The following is a 19,462-nucleotide window of genomic DNA, read 5'->3' as shown; positions in this document are numbered from 1 at the left end:
TAGTTCTCTCATTTCTAACCAGAAATACACTTAAGCACATGAAGAAATTCTAGTATACCAAGCATTCTGGTTTGTTAGTTTATAAGACTAATAAAATTAGCCAGTTCTGAAGTCAGAAACCTCAGCAGGTACAGTATATTAATATTTAAGCAGCAGTGCAGAAAAATGAAAACCACGCAAATAAGTCATCGAATAAATGGAGCACACTGGTCTCTTCCATGTTGAATAGTACCTGCACTGCTAATGTATCCAATGAAAATCATTTTAATTATCAAGAAAGCGCTTGCACAATTGTATCACGTACTTAACCAAATCTAATATTAAGTTACTAAAATCTGAAACCAGTTTATCCATAGTAACTTCACGAAAGTCAGGTGATATGATACTGCAATGTATTTTACAATCCAAATCCCCGTCTTTGTACGGAATTATTATTACTGCAGTAAATATTGTGATATTGCCTTAAGCATAAAGGTACAATAGTGTTCTTTGTTTTCAGCTGTTCGAACAAGATAACAATACGTCTACTATATTAGTTACATAGAAAACCGAAACCTTTTAGAACAATGAGCCCTGTGCCTTTTAAATTTGTATACATTGATAATACATGACTGCAAACAGTAACACAATTGTCAAAAAAAGCAAAAATATTTATTAGCATTCTGTCAAAGATACCATGACGTAAATGCCGTCTTTAGAGGAAAAATGATGGACTCCAATATGAAAAACAACATAATACCCACATTGACAGGTGGGGTGAGCTCGTATTTAATAAAAGAACCTTAACCAAAGCAGAAAACCGACCTCCCAACGCTACCGCATATTGTTAATCGTACCTCCGTATTTTTTGCTGAAACACCCTGCAGGCGCTGAGGTTACCGTTTCCAAAGCTCAGAGATACATCAACACGAAATATCGCATCACGGTCTGGTCACTCCCTCACGAAATCAGCAACGTACCGCACAGCTCCAGTTCCTGGGTAGTCCCACCGCCAGACAAAAAACTGGGAGTCGCTGTCCTAATCTCTCGATGCGGGAGGCTCTATCTCATTCTTCGGGATGTTAACACGCAAGCACAGGTTGAAAGTCTTATTAGAGAAGCGCGTTTTCCAAATTATATTTATGCGCGACGTGCGCTATCAAATCGTTTGTTTCGCTGGAACCTTTTTTTTCCAGCTTCTCCAATGCCCCAGTCCCTTTAAATCCAAGATGTCTGCCTGTGCTCCTGCGCGCATCCACCCGGCAGCTTTATGAATGACGTTTGATTTTTCCGTGTGAACCGGGCGGAGCCGTCTGTTGTAACATTGTGGCAACAACAGCCCATTGTCAGCCGGAACAGACACGTTGGGAAAGTGGTGCAGGACCGATCTAGCTGTTAAACTGAATGGATATTTTTAAAAAATAAGATGCCAGCGCAGTAGATCGTTAATGCAAAGATGTAAAAAAGCTGTTTGTTGTTACATTAACCTAGTAGGTGTGTGTTGTCATGTGATTCCCTGTCAGACATGTCCTGACCCTGAATATTATTATGCGGAGAAATTGCAGACAATAATTCTCGCTAGGTCATACCCTAGTCTCAGAAATATGTTTTTCTAACCAGGTGCTTATGAACTGCAGAACAACGGTGATTTGTATTCTAAACTCTTATCATATATTTTTAATCCTCTGCAAAAACTACTGTAATGATGGAAAGGGGTAAAACAAAATGTATTTATTCGTGGCAGTTATATCTATACTGTCCATTGTTCACTGAATGATATCAAATCAACGAGCAACAGCGGCAGACCATCTTCCTACCTGAATCTCTAAACAGGGCGATTCGCCAATCGACATAGACTAGGAAAAATGACGCCATCGAGGAAGGGTAACGTCATCACTGGGCGACAAAGCGTGTGTTCTGCTAAAATAATATTCTGACCTATCTTCGTCTTGACCTATTGACTGATATTAGACGGAGGTAAGAGGAAACACAATTTGGTCCATTTTAAAATATGTGATGTAATGTAAAGAAATGATGTCTTGTTTTATTACAGCTCCCTGAACTGTAAAATTCGTATGTATAGGAGTATACATTTATATGACTGAAGTGGACATTTTAAGTGTCAACTTGATGCTGAATAGTACAGATATTTTCTCCAAAATTATTTTAGTGCAAGTTACAAAAGCAAATGGAATATCTTTTTTGTTCTTGCACAAGAAAGTATATTTCGCAGAATGATATGATAGGACGTTACAACGCGGGATAGATTATGAAGGCAGCACTTGATACGGGATACGTATTAAGAACAGCGGAATCCCAAACTGTCGCCCTACTACACACAAAATACCGAATAGTATAAGGATAACATCTAGAACCTAGTTCTTTTGGAAGAATCTTTCTGTTTTCTTCTCAATGAGGATTTCAATTAGGATACAAGATAATCATTCTCTTAGTTCCCATTTTAATCCTTTTAAATGGGAAGCAGGAAAAAAAAGTAGAGACCTTTTGAGGCTACTGGACAGTGGCCGAGGATGAGTGGGTTTGAAAAACTCTTACAATAAAGCAAACCTATAAAACATGGAACCGATTTTGGATTAAAGGAATGTATGCACATTTGCATTTCTCATTTAATAACGTTGGCACGCCAATACAACAGTAACTGCTTATCTTATCAGGCAAAATTGGCCAAGTTACTGCAGTAAAGCACTAATAGTGAGGACTTTGCGGTATTCTGTATTTTTTGCTGTCTTATGGAACAGCTGGGGTTGTAAGTGCTCTCGCTGACCGTTTTGTCTGGGCTTATCGAAGGGGCTGCCAGCGAGGCGCAGAATGGCGGTGTCGGCCCTCTCTCGGGCACTGCGCTCCCTTGCTCTCTCACCCCTCGGCAGCATGGCTGCTGAAAGCAGCAGACCCACCTCGCTGTCCTCGCAGGTGAGTTCTACAGTAAGTACTCGCACTCAGTAGTGAGCATCTAGCAGGATTGTAGAAACGCAGGGGTCCTGATGAAATGCTTTCAGCATGCTCTGTGCATAGTCTTGATAAACTTTGGGCAGATAGTTGATTTTTCATTGACAGTGGTTATAGATCAGGATTCAGTAGTGGGTCAGGGAAGTTAAAAGAGGGACACTTGTCTTACCAAACCCAGCTGAGCCTGTCTGACTGGTCTGGGTAGAATGCCCATGGACTGTCCCAGTTGAACTGTCTTCTCTGTGGTTCAACAGCAATGAACCAAGATACTGTACAGAAAAGATAATAGTCAGGTTGGTGACTAAATGAGTACAGGGAGTAGTACTTGTTAAAAAATCTCAGTTGAATCAGTTCGCCCTGCCTTCTGCTCAGCCTGCCTGGTAAAATCTAGGATTAGGGTTCTGTATTTGTAACTGGAAGGTTGTGGGATCAATCCCAGGTGAAACATTGGTGTTGTATACGTGATCAAGTTATTTCACAATAATTTCTCACATAGATTGTTTTGGAGTAAACTGTCAGCCAAAGAGATTAGTGAGTGATGGCACTTCTTCTTTTTTCCTTGTGCGAACTGCTTTCCCAGGTGGTGAAACAGGCTGCAGGGTGGAGACGGTGCTCCAGCCCAGCCTGCTCAAGACCACTGCTGGCTCTGCCCAGACCGCCCCTCCAGACCCTCACTGCGTTGTCATGGCGAGGCCTCCAGACCTCTGCTGCCCTGGCCCAGAACAGGACCCTCTGGAAACAGAGAACCAAGTATACCGTCCGCCCCATTGGCATGAAGAAAACTGGAGGCAGGGACCACACAGGTGTGTGAAGACATGCGTGTGTCAGTCCGGATGGTCCGACAGTGTGATCGTTGCAGCGTTCCAGTGTACCTGCTGGGGTCTGAGCCTAAATTCAATATTCCTTTTCTGACGAGAATATTGGGAGATCAGAAAGGTTTGGCTGACTAAAAGGGAATCAGCAAGGCAGGATAAAGACAACGTGTAGCAGCTGAAGAATGGCAGCCTGTTCCTCCCTTCTACACCTTCCTCTTTCATAATTTGTTTGGAGAATATCATTTAGGATTAGAGTTTCACAAGGGGCATTGGAGATTTGCTCATTGTCACAGGAGATGAGCTCCCTTCATTGAATGGTGAAGGCAGTTTCTCATGAATACCCTGTACTTTCTTAAGGAAATGAGGAAAGGTGCTGTAAAAATGGGATTTGTTGTAATACGATACCCAAACCCTTCTCTGCTCAGGGAAAATCCGGAGGCATGGGATTGGAGGTGGGCACAAGCAGCGCTATCGCATTGTGGATTTCCAGCGTCTGCGCTTCGAACCTGGGAAAGAAGGTCAGACCTTTGAGGAGAAGGTGATCGAAGTTCGATACGACCCCTGCAGGTGAGAGGGAAGGACAGAAGTGATCTCCTCTAATGTTTCCATTTCTGGGGAGGGTGTTCCCTTTAAAATGTAATGGACAGGTTCAGTATGGGATAGAAAGCTCAGGACTATTGGTCTTGTGAGGGAAAAGACATGGTTTTAAAGCTGAAGGAAGTAAAGTGTCTACAGTGTTTAACATCTTTTTTGGTTTGTTGGTGAAACAAGTTATGATAATGACTGGGGGACCATCAGTTCTATCTGCTGTGCATTTTTCCATTTGCAGGTCTGCAGACATTGCTATGGTGGCAGGGGGCAGTCGAAAACGCTGGATTATTGCCACTGAGAACATGCAGACAGGTGACGTCATCAAAACCTCTGGCATCATTGGCAGGATGGCAGGTGAGAGACTTTGGCCACTTGAAGGCGTTTCCAATACCCAAGCCAGCTTTATGTAGAAGTGGATTTCCGCCGGATCACATTTTACCAGGAGACTTATGAGTGGGGAGCTGCGTGAGCAGGCGTCGGCTGCTAAAGAACAAGTCGAGTTTAATTCCGCAACGAAAAGTAGAAGAGGAAACAGTGTTTAGGCTAGAGAGTCTTCTACATACAGTACTCAACAGCGGGAATGTTATGTTTCTTTTTACTTTTCAGTGTGGAATTAGCCTTTACTTGCTCACTATTTTACTTGGCACCAGTTAATGCCACTTTAAGAAGGTATTGGATAATTTACCTGCCACCTGGTGTTCAATTTTGGTAATTGCAGCATTTGTCCTGTTTAAACAAATGCCCATAAACATTTTACAATTCAGTTCACTATTACTTTCTTTGCATATGTGTGAATGAGAAGTCTCTTTAGTATGTTCTGATTCCCAGCCTTGTGTAATGTCCACAACCAATTAATAATCCTGTAGCCCATGATCAATAGTGACAACAGCTTATTCTTAAAAACATCTATTTATTGATTTACACTTACTTTTTGCACAATATTATTTTTTATTCATACATTTATAAAGTGGTACATGTAGTGTACTGGTGTCCTCTCCCACTACTGTTTAGTGTCTAGCCAGGGCTTGTCAAGCATTAATATACCTGTTTTGATTTCTCAGTCTCAGCCAATGAGGGTGACTCATATGCTCTCGGTGCCCTTCCTGTGGGAACACTGGTCAATAACCTGGAGATCTACCCTGGCAAAGGAGCACAGTACATCCGTGCTGCAGGTAAAGAGCACAGGCCAGTCCAGACGTTGGAAAGAATTTGCGTCCATGACTTTTTAGGCTAGTCCTTTACAGACGAGAGATGTCAATACCAGTCTAAAGGTTGTTAAAGCCCAGACTGTGGCTCTTGCAGGGACATGTGGAGTTCTGCTGAGAAAGGTGAATGGAACTGCAATTGTACAGCTACCTTCTAAACGGCAAATCCAGGTAGGTACGCATTTTTAATTGTCATACATGGTGGAGAATAGGATCACTCAAATTGTAGATCTTCTAAACCACTCCATTGCTGAATTGCAGACCAAACAGCTTGCACTCATGCAATTACTCCCTAAAAGGATCGGTTTATTAATTAAGGTGCTTGCTGCTAATGTGTTATAATAGAGCAGCTTGGTAGAGCTTTGTGTTGAGTAGCCCTGCTGTAGATCATAAGATTTAAATATAAATGTCACCCTGCAGTGTCAGGACACACAGAACCTCTTAACCTTAGTCATTGGTTGTGCTGTCAAGAAATTCCAAAGATCAAGAAGCCAAAGATCAGGACATACCTGCATGACTTCAGCAAATTGTCACAAGAATAATGTCTGCAGCCTTGGCAGCAAATGACATCTGCTGTCTTCAGTCATTACTAGACAGTTGGCATTCTGAATATGCAGTTCATGGATTGCTTTTACTTTCTTTATATACAGTATGTAAGATATTGCTACACGGTAAAAGAAAATGGAAGAGGCCAATAAAGTAATGCATTTGCATGTTATCTATTGTTTTAGATTCGGCTCAATTACTCATTATGAGCTTTTCACACATAGGTTGCATGGACAGAGTTCTCATGGTGACAGTGGCAAATGTGGTGAATTTGTTTCAAGTTAGTTTCTGTAAGCTAAACTGTAAAACCTGCACCTGAGTGACAGCTAGGCCGCAGGTGTATTTATGTCCACCGTGCCCAGTCTCAGTACACTGGAGTACCACACTGGCGTTTGAAGTGAGCCTGATTGCGTGGATAATCGCCACACTGGTGTTAAATGAAAAATATTGCTCTTTAAACCTGCAACATGTTTTTACTAAGTACAGTTGACTCGCAACTTATGCGGGGGTTAGGGGTTAGTGAGTAGCATGGAAAGCCAAATTGTACTCTATAACCCTTATAAAAATCCCCTACTAGACTCTTAGGATAATTCAAGACATTTAAGTATAAAAACAGTAAAACTGTAATTATATCTGTAATAATAGAAAGTGTGCTTTGCACTTGTATACAGACTGCTCCTAGTGTTTTTTTATCTAAACTTTGACTCTTTACCCCTACTGTATATGGTGTGCGCCCTAGTTTGTTTGGTGTGGCAGTATTACAAACCGATTTCTCCAATTTGATTGCTTTGCCTGGACGTGAGGGGAGAAGGCCTCATAAGGGGCTTCTAAGGAAGGGAAAGGATTGAAGATGGCGTGTACACACGTTTCCATTTCGCCAGCCGGTCAGCTCCTCTTCCCGGTGTGCTCCGTCCTCCCGCAGGTACTGGAGACGTGCATGGCCACCGTGGGGCGCGTGTCCAACATCAATCACAACAGGCGCATCATCGGCAAGGCCGGGCGCAACCGCTGGCTGGGCATCCGGCCCTCCAGCGGCCTGTGGAAGAGGAAGGGGGGCTGGGCGGGGCGCAAGATCAAGCCCCTGCCCCCCATGAAGAGCTACGTCAACCTGGCCCCTGTGGCCGCGGTCTCCTAGCCGTCCCCCTGCCCTGCAGGACCGGAGAAGACACGCACGCGTGCCACTGCACTCTCTGTTGAACCTGGGCTGCAAGAGTGAGCACGTCCTTCTAGCACTTCCGTGTCCACTTCCTTAACTTTGTGAGTGAAGCTGTACTTTAAGTGAATGTTATTAAACTTGATGCTCACACGTGGGGGACAACACTGTTTTCCATTTCCCTCTTTGTTTGTAAAGCAATGTTGGGACATATTGTAATATAGAGTAACAAGTAACAGGGCACACTAAGACAGTGGAACTGCCTTCTAATTTCCCCAGCACAGATGTATTGCACATTACTTTATAAATGAAAGTCAGGTTTTCCCCATCTGCTTGAATTCTAGGGTAACAAGTGGTCTTTCACACTTCAAACATGCAACATGACCTGTTAATGGTATTATTTAAAACTGGCACATTCGTCCAATGTGTTATAGCAGCTTTGACCCTGAACATTTCACTCTACATAATCGAGTCGCAGTAGTTTGAAGTTTGAATAGTTGACTGTGGTTGACAGTTTCCAGCGATTCTAACTGTGACCCTGTGGAATGTTTCGGGAGACTTCTATTGTAAGTGAGCAGTTGATATATTTTAAGTAAGCAGTTTTCCATACAACTGCTCTTTGTCAGCTTTTATACTTTCTGCATGCAAAAAAAAAAGTTTAGTTTAGGTCTGCTATAGCAAAGGAAGTCAATACTTATGCAATCAACATATCTTATTGAGTTGTCTTTGGAAGTTCATGTGGACTTAATTTTTTTTTCCCCCACCCAAAAATGTGTTCACTGTGAGGATTCAAGCTGCTAGTAAAATATTCACTTCAAATAAAAGTACAGACATTTGATGTGTTCAATTCAACAAAATAGGAAATTGGAAGGGGTTGAATACCTTTGTGATCTGCTGTATCTACCTCCTTATGTAGACAAATGTTAAAGCAAATTATTTTTATCCTCTTTCTAGAAGAGGTGAAAGAGCAAGTCAGAGAAAGTAAAACTAAGAGCAACTTATAAGGAAGGTTAAAAATATTTTAATAAACACAGCTGCTTGTGGAAGCATGGAAAAAAAACAAACAATATAAAATTACAATACATATTTACATCTATTTTTAAAACATGCAAAGATTAAACCATGTTTTATTTAGTGGTAAATTTAAAAATACTGTCATAATTTAAAACAAAGTTTGTGCAAAGATGCCCGCTATCTAGATTAAGAGCAGACAAGCCCAAAGTTAAATAGAATTAACTACAATAATCCAGCTTCATTAAAATTGCCCTTTATAATCAAAAGGGTTGTCTCCTCCAATTCCTCAGAGTTAGTGCTTTAAAGCCAAAGAATTAAATTGTCAACAGTGAATGTGACAGAGTAAGACAGATTGTTCTGTGAGAGGAACAGAGAACGTCAGAACAATTCCAAAACTTGTTTTAAACTCGGATGTCCGAAAACCAAATACCTGTGAACGTAAAGATGACATAAACTGAAGTAAAATTAACAATCCATTGTATAGAATCCCAGCATCATAAAAAAACTGCCACCTTTCTTCAGAGCTATCAGGCCTCTCATTTTCAATCAAACAAAATTGCACAGTAGTCCTCTAAAAAGGAACTTGGGTTATAAGATGAATAAGGCGTATCTGACCTGAATTGGTTAACTTGTAAACTAGGCTGCACACATTTTTAATGCATTAAAAAAGCAATAGTTTGAGCTTTGCTGTAGCCAACTAAGAAGTAAGGTTGTTTGACTTTTGTGTAGAATGCTTAAAGCTTTGAGATTTGTGACAGACTTTTTTTAGAACATTTACCCATAAAACATGTAAGAAACCAAAAATTACTTGGAGTGATTCAAAGAGTGTGTAAAAAAAAGTCAGAGTGCTCCAAAAGTGTTTTGAAAAAAAAACATCCCATATTTCATCACTAAAGTGTTAATTTTGTGATGGGTATCCTACAAGGGTATAGTAGAAAAAGGCTTCACAACCCTAAGCTATAAAACAGCACCACATAAATACACAAACCTAATACTGCTGTAATCCCTCAACAAAGTCAGTGACAGTGATAAGCCACCTAAAACAAAAAAAATAAGCTTGAATTCTTAAGGTTTTACCACCCCAGGAACAGACTAAGCTTTTATTTTTTAGCTTTGGAAAAAAGCTTAACCATGTGCTTTTTTGTTCAGTGTTAATGAGAAGGTCTTCACGTGACAGTTTTGTTACTAATAGCGTACAAGAGTCAAACCTGCATCCAAAAGAGATACTGTACAAGCGTAATGACCAAGTTTTGCAAAAGCGACAAACTTACAATTTAAATGAGGAAATTAGTGCTCACAGTCAAGTATATTCTCCCTTTTAATCTGAGAAAGATGAATTTCAATAAGAAAACGTCACACAAGCAGGACCTGCAACAGTGCCATCATATATAACACACTGACCATAAGGCCAGGCTGCTGTGCTAAACCTTTGTCTTTCATTAAAGCAGGTGCATTCTTTTAAAATTTGAAATTACACCTCCTGACACCATCAGATCTTTGCATCTGGAAAAATCAGAAATGATTAAAGTAATTGCTTTCATGCCCCACTCCTCCCTACCGAACCAAAACTCCTTCTGCCTACAATTCTGCCTACGAACATCCTACTTTTTCATTAATATGTGAAATCTACGTTCTGAGGTGAAAAACGCAGAGCTTTGCAGAGTGCAGTCACTGCCAGTTCTCATACTGAGCCCCCGTGACAGTCACTGATAAACCACACAGGAGTGAACTGTTTGACACTTTGACACTTCTCTCTTGTGGGTCTCTTTCATCCCTGTATTCACAGCCTGCTAGAACATGAAAGCAGCTTTGTCTAAGACAACACCTCAGCTCAATATCACTAAAGCAACCTTGGTTGAAGCTGGGAACTCATTTGTTTCACACAAACACTTCTACTCTTGTCTCTGCAGTAATGCAAAAATGGAAATTTAAAGGGAAATTTTTAAAATGTAAAGTGTACAGATACAAATCCACCGATTCACTGTACTCAACACACTGTGCAAGGCAACAATTTAATTGCCCCTGGAACCCTTCCTATTAACAATAAGAAAAACGAGAGCAGCTCACGTAACAGTTTTAAGATGTTAAACACTGAATCACATGGTTTCCATGGTTTCTGCACTGACATGGATAAACTGCACAACTGCACTGCAAGATTCATTATGGAGCCACACTGAGAATAGACCCCTCTGAATCTCAGTTCACGGAGAAGAAAAGAAAAGAAAAGCACGCCTCTGTTTCCAGTGCTGATATTACAAAAAGCCTCTTCTAAAGGAACGTTCAGACTAGTTTTTTCATATCCCAGTTTGTGATAGTTTTACAAATCTGTTGGTTTGCCAAATGATTTGCAGTTTACTCTCTCCAGTATGGGTTGAGAATGGTAGCATCTCCTTTTACACTCTAGTACTTAGCGCCAGTATTACTAAAGATGAACAAAACACCATGTCATCTTAATCCAATCTGAAATAGCTCCTGCTACTTCAGAGCTCACGGTTTAGTGTCTTCAATGAGAAAACGCTTAAGATCAATAATTTCAAAACCTAGTTCCTGATTCCGGTCTTTGGCCTGTCTGCTACCACTTACAACGTGGTAACTGAGATACATTCAATGCATTTATCAAGAATCAGCCTTAGCCCCTTCTTCCATATGTATTTCTTACATCAGTGTGACAGAAACCGGTTTAGGGATTAGTCATTGATCAGGCAGCTGTGAAACAATTTATGTGTTACATCTAATATAGTAAACCAGATTCATTCAGCATGCAGAAACGGTCATATGATGCAGTCTGCACAATGCACAAAGACCACACAGATATGGAGTCTGTCTTGTTTCTTACAGGAAAAAAACAAAACAAAGTATGGCACCTTGCTCCAGGGTCATTGTAGCTGAGGCAGTTTTTTTTAAAAACAGAAGGGTTTGCTTGCTCCTGTGTATTGGGTCTGAGGTTTCCCAATACAGGGCTGTAAGATGTTTATATGCCCCTCTCCCAATGCACATAAATGTCATTTGTTATCCCACGGTACACAATAATAATAAAGTGCACATGTAGCTGACTGGAGTGGTTTGCCATGGGTGTAGTGTAAGAAATTCAATCTTAATGAACCCGTGAACCTGTGGGACAGACATCACAAAGTGCTGAGAGGTTTACGGCAATGCAGCCTCACGTTCCATTGATCGAGTACAGGTGTACTGTCCTGTTTTGTGTAACAAGGGATTACTTTATTCCCACTCCAAAAAATAATGGCCATCACAGTATCCATTCAAACCTCACAAATTGGATGCAAAGAAAACCATCAAAGGAGAGCAGAAAGAGGCTTCCGATCGGGGAGAGGTCTCTTTGCTCTGAGTCTGGGTTCCGCCAGCCCGTGTGGTTAAAAACAAGCAATAGTGCTCCCAGGAAATGAGCTACACACACCTACAAACATGTTTGAGTTAGCAAACAGCTAAACTGATTATTACATTTGGTGTTTAGCTGCAGGCCCAAAACAAAGAAAACAACGAAAGAAAATGCACTGAAATCTAAAGGAGATGGTGAAAACCCCTAGACTGTACAATGTTGATTTTCGTCTCCGAGGCCGGTGATGGCCACCAGCTGTGCCACTGTCAATTCAGCTCCTTCCTGAGGATGACGGGCTTCGCCTACAGCACGGCTGGCAAGATTGTAAAACCGCTTTCACGGCCAAAAACTGACTGCCCACTACACTACAACCCACAGCAGGATCTCACCCAATCCCCTTTTTAAAAGCTCCCCCAGGTTCTCCCCGTTAGAATCTGGGGGTTTAATCTTCAGGCATCAAAGTCTCTGCATATTATTGTGGCTGAGTACAGATGTTTGTATTTTTTGCTTCCAAATCCACAGTGTGCTTTAAAAAATAAAAGAAAGCCGAGTTTGCTCGCTAAAAGTTCTCTTAGTAAAAATGGCAGTAAGTCTTTAAAAAAAGAAGAACAATTTCAGAAGTGGACTCCTTAGCTAGTTTCACAGCAGCACTTTGTTTTTTGCACCAAAAGAAAATCACACATCCCCCGCCCCCCCAAAAAACACACTGCACCTTAGGCTGCTTTAGTAACAATAATCCACGTTTTCACAGAAACAATACAAAATGAAAAGTGCAAACTAAGCTGCCGTAGTTGTTTTTTTCCCCAGAAATACTTTCCAGATTGGCAGCCATTCTGAAATAAAAAGTGTTAGTTGTTAGCGTTGTTCGGTGTAAAAAATAAAAAAAAAACATAAAAAATTAAATATTGAGAACAACCTCTTGAGAATCTAAATTTCCACAGGAAAACATATTTTTTCATCTCCTTCTCTCTAAAAGACAACGGTGTTAAAAAGTTTTTTTTTTCCTCGTCACGGCAACAGACGTCACACGGGCTTCATGTATCCGAATATTCCGACTGGGAAGTGCTTGACGTGAGTGGGCCATTGAGCGGCCAGCTGGAAAAACTTGACATCGTTCCATTCCACTCCGTCGATGGAGACTGTGGAGAGAAGAGAAACGTGTGCGTGACTGTTTACACCAACCCTCCGGGGGTGAGCAGTCCAGCGTTCATAAAATTCTTCAAGGTACCAATATCTGGCACCTTGCTTGAGGGTCATTGTACCTGGGCCTGTGGCAGTAAATAAATAAAGAGGTTTGCTTGAATGAGCCAATCTTGTGTACTGGTATTGAGGTTTCCCAAAACAGGTCTGCATATTAATATGCTCATCTCCCAAAGCATAGAAAGAACATTTTTATCCCATCATAGCGTGCGTCTCTTAGCAGGCTAGGAGCTCTGGATAACAAAAGAGAGGTCGGGCAGGGACCTTGAATAGTTTTCTCTCTAGGAACCATTTTTCCCTGCTATTAACTAGAAGAAACAACCCTTGTTCCTACTCATCTCGAACTTGAACTCTGTCCATAGACATAAGCTATTAAGAAGCCTGAGCTGTCAGACTCTTAATGCCACTGCTATACATATCATTTCTGAAACATGCCTGTGAAAATGACAGATCTATGGGATTAACTCTGCTGTTCGCAGAGTCTTTCAGTTTCTGTTCTTAATGGTGACTAATTATTGTTGAGTATTATAGTCTATTTTAGGTCTTCTGATGAAGATCTGAATTTAGAAATAACACCTGCAGGACCACACACAACTACTGGACTCGACACAATGAACATGCATGTCTTTGGACTGAGAATTACTGTAGTTAATGGAAAACAAACTTTTTCTAATACCAGTTAACTGAGTTTATTTCTTAGCCAATCACTTGTAATTGACTGGCTTTTTTATCGAAATAAAATAGTTTAATGAAGCTATTAAGCTTCAAGTTGATGGAGAACGGGCATTAATCAACCTTCTATTGACCATGTGGTACCCCGAATGTCAGCACCAGAAACTTAAAGTCCAAGTAACACAGTCATGGAAAGCTGAAAATGTGGTACACATCTCACAGGCAATGAAGATTACAAATACATTTACAATTCTGTAAATACTGTTGATTGCCTGTACTAATTCTTTCAACCACAAGATGGGCCCATTGCCCTTCCAAGAAAATATCTGTCCTGGGGTTTGAGAAAAAGTCAAGTATCTGCACATGGTTACCTCGGAGCATGGTGTGCTGGTGTTTGGCAGTGCAGATTAACCTGCTGATTCCATCAATCACCTGGCTTTTTGAGTCCAGTTCTTTCTCCTTGGGCTTCTTACTGAGGAAAATCACTGTTCACAGGAGAAATGACAAGATCAGAATGATATCTCATAACACCTACGAATCCCCAGGTGGGTTTTTGTGAGGTGGGATGAAAGATTGCAATGAAGAAATCGATACATATTCCCAGCGCCAGGAGAGACAGTCGATGATCACAAAGTACAGTTAAGCACTGTGCTCCATCTCGACACTCGCTTCAAAAATCGAAACCCAGCACTCTGACGTTCGCGCAAATTGCCCCATTCCAGGGCAGCTGCTGCTAAAAGTCACTAACGCGACTGGACAGACAGAGGTGTTGACTGCGCTTCTGTACACAAGGAGGTTTTCAAATAACAATCATGGGCTCTGTCCAGAACCGCAGGAAAGCGAGTCTTGAAAGACACTTTCAAATAAAACATGCTCCAGGCATGTGCTGGACAGGACGTCTGACATTTCGAAGGCAGTAGGAAACAGATTTTAAATCATTATAAGTAAAATTGTTTTTTTTTTAAATCAATTACTGCGTGAAAATGTTCACAGGCCTGATGGTTTTAAATCACCAGCAGAAAATGGTTTGTTAAAACATTTTTTTTTGTGGGAACTGAGATACCGTCAAAACGTCACGAACAGGGGGCGCGCCTGTTTCGGCTCCTGAGCCAGTCATGACGTTACGGCTCCCTCCCTGTCATTACAGCACCAGTGCTCCGTGCGCGCCCCGGGACGCCAGCTCACCTTTCTTGTTCTTCTCCTTGGTGACCACGGTCATGGACATGGTGGGCGGGGGGGTGAGCTCTCCGCCGCCGGGGAGGCGGCTGACCTGCAGGGAGCGGAAGTTGCTCTTCAGGGTGTTCTTGATGCCCACGTCCCTCTTCTCCCCATCCTTCTTCTTCTCGGGACCCTGCCACGTCCAGTAGTCCACCTGCAGGCCCATCACCTCGCCCCCTGAGGCCGGAGAGCTGCGCGCCAGAGCAGACACGGGGCACAGAGCAAGGCATTGTGGGACAGGCAGGGCAACCCCTCCATAAGATGTCCCGTGTACTGAGGAGCTTTGTGTTAAAACTCTCAGCTTTAAAGTGATCTGATTGTCTTTGAATATACAGTACCTATTACTTTAATATGACTAGAAGACAGAGCAAAACTAAATTCACAATACATCAGAAGCAAGCATAATTTTAGCTCTTTTGCAGCAGATATTTTTAAACACCAGAAGCACCACAGACAGAAATAAGCTGGATAAACGCAGGTACTCGAACACACAATGATGGAGAGAGCAGACAATTATTCAGTGCTTGATTTGGATGGGTACGCATGTAGCCAAAAAGCAGGAAACAACAACTCTACAACTGACACCCTTCTCTTTCATTTACTCAGAAACAGCTGAAAATCCTTTACAAGGCAGATGGATCAGCAAAAAAAAAGGAATACAACCCAAACGCTTCTCTTTTAAGAAGAACATAAGTTTTTCAGGAAGCAGTCTGCCCAGGTGCACATGCACATCTGTGCTCATGTACCCAGCTACTGGGGGTGCCAGCGGGTTCCTGCCGGGGGCAGAGACGTACCCAGCTCCGGAGAGGGCGCTGGAGACAGACGGGGAGGGCGGAGGGGTGCCGGCGATCTCCTTCCCGTACGAGCTGCTCGTGGGGGCGGGCGGCGATGCCAGCGTGCTCCCGCTGACCGCCGTGGCGTCGTCGGAGTCCACTGGGGGAGGAGGGGAAGATGAACCGATCAATATGGACCCCGACGGCTCTATCGATCACGCAACAAGCTGCGCAGGGGGTCTAATCCTCGAGCCGCGCAAAGCCCAGTTTTCTGTGGGACGATGAAAGCACCTCGATGCGGAAGAGCGCACGCCAGATCACTGAGAGATCTGCTTCCAGGAGTGTTGAGTGTTGAGGGTGATGGACAACTTGATTAAGAAGTTAGTTTGACAAACAGTTATCATCTGAACCAAATAGAAATCCCATTTGCACCTTAAGGAAGTACAAAACCTTTCTGGAGTCCTTCCTTACCTTTTTTCTTTTTGGATAGTCTCCTGCATTTCAAAATTATGGCTTAATCAGGACCATGTTTGAGCAGCTTAAAATACCCTTTCCTGCACAAGGACAGAGATGCTTAAACACGCTTAACAATGAGTCTCAAAATGGAAACAGCAGGAGAATATTGCTGATCCACCTTTTAAGATGTTACAATCTCTCTCTGGGTCAAAATAAGTTTCATAAAGGCTTCTCCATTTAAAAAATACAACCAATGTGACTTTCCTAATGTTAAACAGCATCTCTGTGAAATCCAATTCCACAAATGGATTCCTCAACATAAATGCCGGTGACTGTGAAACACTAATACTTGGAGAGAAAAAAAACATTCTCCCCGTTTCATTTTAAAAAGAAAGATCAGAATCCCCACAGTCATATGCAGTTCCCATAAGAACCCGCTGCGTTATGAAAGCCATTTTAAAACAGCACTGGTGCACAGCAATTTTAAGAGGCTCCCATTCAGTTCATTGTGGGAGATTTTACTGCAGGCGTAGTGATTTACAATTCACATTGATCGGGAACTCTGCACACTGCTCAGCTTTGTTCACAGCCAAATGTATTTATTAACTCAGAATAAATGCTGCTTCACAATGCTGTAGTAACAGCATGACCTGATACAATTCTTTCGCGCTATAAAACATATCATTTGAGACAGCACGGTGGATTTTAGATTGATTTATAAACCATGCTTTATCACACTGCATATTATCTGGATGATAATGCATTCATTCAGCAGTAACATTTCAGGTACAGTACCTTATGACAGGACTATCAAATTCTTGGACAGCCTTGTCTCTTCAAGTTTGTTTCAACCTTTGACCAACTCAAAGAAATTAACCCAAATGCTGTATATTCTTACACACATATAGGATTTTTCTTCAGATGAACATTCACCTCATTAAAATGTATAGATTCCTCTATGAAAACACACCAGACCCTGCTTAGAACTGTCACAATTGTGCATTTTTCTTACTTTATTTTATCATGTAAGTCAAGTGATACTCAATTCTCATTGACTGTACGATGAGTACCTGTAATTATTTAACCAATTATTTAAAAAAGCAATATGGAAAGGTGGAAAAAAACAGGTCTTCTAGGAATAGTGGAGTAAGACTTGCCTTCTGAAAATTTGTACTGTACTTGATCTCTAACAAAATGACCAAGGAATTGGTCAGCAAAGTGTGTCTGTTATGGTACAGGAGGAAGACGACAGACATACCTGATGCAGAAAGATTGTGCTCCACAATACCCACTTTGACAACCTGAGGAGAAAACAAAAAAACAAACAGTAAAGCTCAGGAAGACCAGTGGAGTTTTTAACAAGTCTCCCTGATTCAGCACAAAATTTCGATTACAAGAACACATGACCTTCTAGATATTTTCTAGGGATTTATACAGACACTTCTGTGGTTACGCCCAGCTACAGTAGTTATGTTGAATTGGTGTATTTAACCAGCAGGTGCTGTACGTACAGTAGCTGCACCAATCCAGCAACATCCCAAACCGACCAGCTGGATTTATAAGCTCAAGATCAACACTTTTCTCCTCTAGTGATCTCTCAGGGTGACACAAAGCCAAATAACTGACTGTAAACTCTAGATGCCAGATTTCAGGTTTACTTTTGGAAAAGAATTGCATGCAAAGTACAATATAAGCACAAATGTAGCAGCCTTACCCCAATAAAAGGGATGAATTTCTGACAAGAATCCTCATCAGGGCTAGGAACAGAAAAAAAAAACACATTTTCTAGAAATCATTGATGAGATCAAACCCTTTTTAAAAAAAAAAGGAACTTCAAGCCTGAGATTGAGAAGTCAACATTACTTCTTGAACAGAAGCCGCTGTTACACAGACACCCAGTGGTCCCATAAACACAATGTTTTAATGCAAAAACATCCATACCGGTCATCTCCGCAGACAGAATGTACAACGGTGAAATGAGCTTGTACATTCAGGTAACACAATGCGATGACTTACTGGGACCAGTCCTTACAACCAGTGAGGCAATGAGTTGTAAGACAATGAAAATGGGAGGAAAACCTAAGGCAATCTGACCACATTTCCATTTTCATTTGATACGAATTGCCATGCTGTTTCTCATTAGTGTGGAAGACCCGCCTGTGCTGGTATGGTAGAAGACTACAGTAGCACACTGCAGTGGCCTTAGGCCAGACTCCTGGCAGCTCTGACTGCGCATTCTACTAAACTGCACACGAGGTGGCCAATCACAATGCTGAAATATCTGGGCCCATCAGAACAAGGGCTCAGTGGGCAAGCTTCACACACATGTACAGCAGTTAAGCCTTTTCAATTAAGACTTTCAGATATTCAGCTTTTTGCTGTGCTGCTTTGTCCCTCCAGTGCCTCAGTGTGTTTTTTCTTGTGCCGAGACCAAAGTCCACGAACAGCATTTGCACCCGAAAGCAGCCATTGAGTCCACATTTGGACCAAACGGCTTGGTGATGACAAGGTCTGCTGATTAAGGCTAAATCATTGCTTTGCTCGTTTGTATAGGAAAAGGCTAACCACCTTTTTTTCCACAGCACACAATAAGGACGGGCTGTGTACAGTCTTTAACCCACCTGACGTTCAGCCCGTCTGCCCCTCCTGTGTATAAGGCCAGCAGTCTTCAAAAGCTGCATCACAATCTTAAGAGTGTGGATAACAGACTTGGGAAGGGAGCTGGAGGGAAATGGTCCCAAAACCAAGGATGGAAAACCACCAAATTTTCCGAAAGGAGTCAGTGGGTTTTCCTACTTTTTTCAATTTGATTTAAAACATGCAGTTCTGGCTCCTATTGATGTGCTGGGCTGCTCTGAGAAAACCGATGCTGTGAACGTGCTGAGCACCAATATCTTCACTCCCAATAGGGATAAGACCGCTTCAATTCACTTGCCTGACACTAACGAGACAGCTTTACAACCTGAGCTGATTAAACAAGCTTAGATTCTACAAACACAACCTCAAAATGAATACCATCTCAACAATCACTCATTTAAAGCCATCCTCTCTATAATACATTAATAGACACTTAACATTTTGTCTAGTTTGATGTTTGATATCTCTGTATTTGCTAGTGATAATATACTGAGCACCAAAAGAACTTACAACTGCAGTAAATTCACACAATTATCAGGAATTATTTTTGGGTGCACTGACATTTTATTGAACAGACATGGTATACATATATTCACTGCATTTATTCACATTAATCATCAACAGGCTAGAACAACAGTGGGTCTGATGTAAGAAGGACAGGCTAGTAGAGGATATGCAGCTGGTACAAGCTGGACTCGTCATCCTGTAGGATTCTGTCCCATTTCTCTCATAGACCCCAGACCTGTCCACTGGTCTATAAGCCCTAGATGTTGTTTCATCTCACCTACGTTCAATGGGGGCTCAAGCCTGGTGAACAGGGCACCCAGGGTGTCACTGTCGCATTCCCATCTTGCATATAGTCACTCTTACTTAAGGAGGTGCACTATCTTGCTGAAATG

At 41.9% G+C, this 19,462-nt stretch overlaps 3 protein-coding genes across 13 annotated transcripts in view; 1 reads left to right on the top strand and 2 right to left on the bottom strand.

Moving 5' to 3' along the window:
* LOC102690498 (kinesin light chain 1) overlaps positions 1-1,243 on the bottom strand; it is a 52,357-nt gene extending 51,114 nt beyond the window's left edge. For 2 of the 5 annotated variants that reach the window (XM_006638706.3, XM_015362877.2), the window contains exon 1: positions 960-1,243. The gene's annotated coding sequence lies outside the window, so the exon portion shown is untranslated. The other 3 variants (XM_069179813.1, XM_069179814.1, XM_069179810.1) reach the window with 2 other exon arrangements.
* Positions 1,244-1,346: 103 nt separating this feature from the next.
* On the top strand, positions 1,347-7,428 carry mrpl2 (mitochondrial ribosomal protein L2). 2 transcript variants are annotated; one of them, XM_015362881.2, is made up of 8 exons: positions 1,347-1,956; positions 2,788-2,922; positions 3,527-3,749; positions 4,187-4,328; positions 4,591-4,706; positions 5,414-5,524; positions 5,655-5,728; positions 7,026-7,428. In XM_015362881.2, exons 2-8 carry the CDS (start codon positions 2,809-2,811, stop codon positions 7,236-7,238), a joined length of 993 nt encoding a protein of 330 aa, XP_015218367.2. In that variant the 5' UTR covers positions 1,347-1,956; positions 2,788-2,808; the 3' UTR covers positions 7,239-7,428. The 2 variants fall into 2 exon arrangements, with proteins under 2 accessions (XP_015218367.2, XP_015218368.2); XM_015362882.2 differs by having other exon boundaries at positions 1,351-1,956; positions 2,788-2,910.
* Positions 7,429-8,261: 833 nt separating this feature from the next.
* Positions 8,262-19,462, bottom strand: part of LOC102698103 (phosphofurin acidic cluster sorting protein 2-like) — an 88,215-nt gene continuing 77,014 nt past the window's right edge. For all 6 annotated transcript variants that reach the window (XM_015362991.2, XM_015362990.2, XM_015362994.2 and 3 more), the window contains 6 exons: positions 17,641-17,683; positions 17,185-17,227; positions 15,492-15,630; positions 14,665-14,888; positions 13,851-13,964; positions 8,262-12,746 (listed from right to left, as the gene is read on the bottom strand). In XM_015362991.2, coding sequence (XP_015218477.1) covers positions 12,631-12,746; positions 13,851-13,964; positions 14,665-14,888; positions 15,492-15,630; positions 17,185-17,227; positions 17,641-17,683 — 679 coding nt within the window. In that variant the 3' untranslated portion in view covers positions 8,262-12,630. The remainder of the gene's footprint in view (positions 12,747-13,850; positions 13,965-14,664; positions 14,889-15,491; positions 15,631-17,184; positions 17,228-17,640; positions 17,684-19,462) is intronic.

The sequence above is a fragment of the Lepisosteus oculatus genome, chromosome 17 (assembly GCF_040954835.1).
Source record: "Lepisosteus oculatus isolate fLepOcu1 chromosome 17, fLepOcu1.hap2, whole genome shotgun sequence".
Taxonomy (NCBI): domain Eukaryota; kingdom Metazoa; phylum Chordata; class Actinopteri; order Semionotiformes; family Lepisosteidae; genus Lepisosteus; species Lepisosteus oculatus.
Note: the sequence above shows the minus strand (reverse complement) of the source record. Positions and strands in the feature narration are given on the sequence as shown.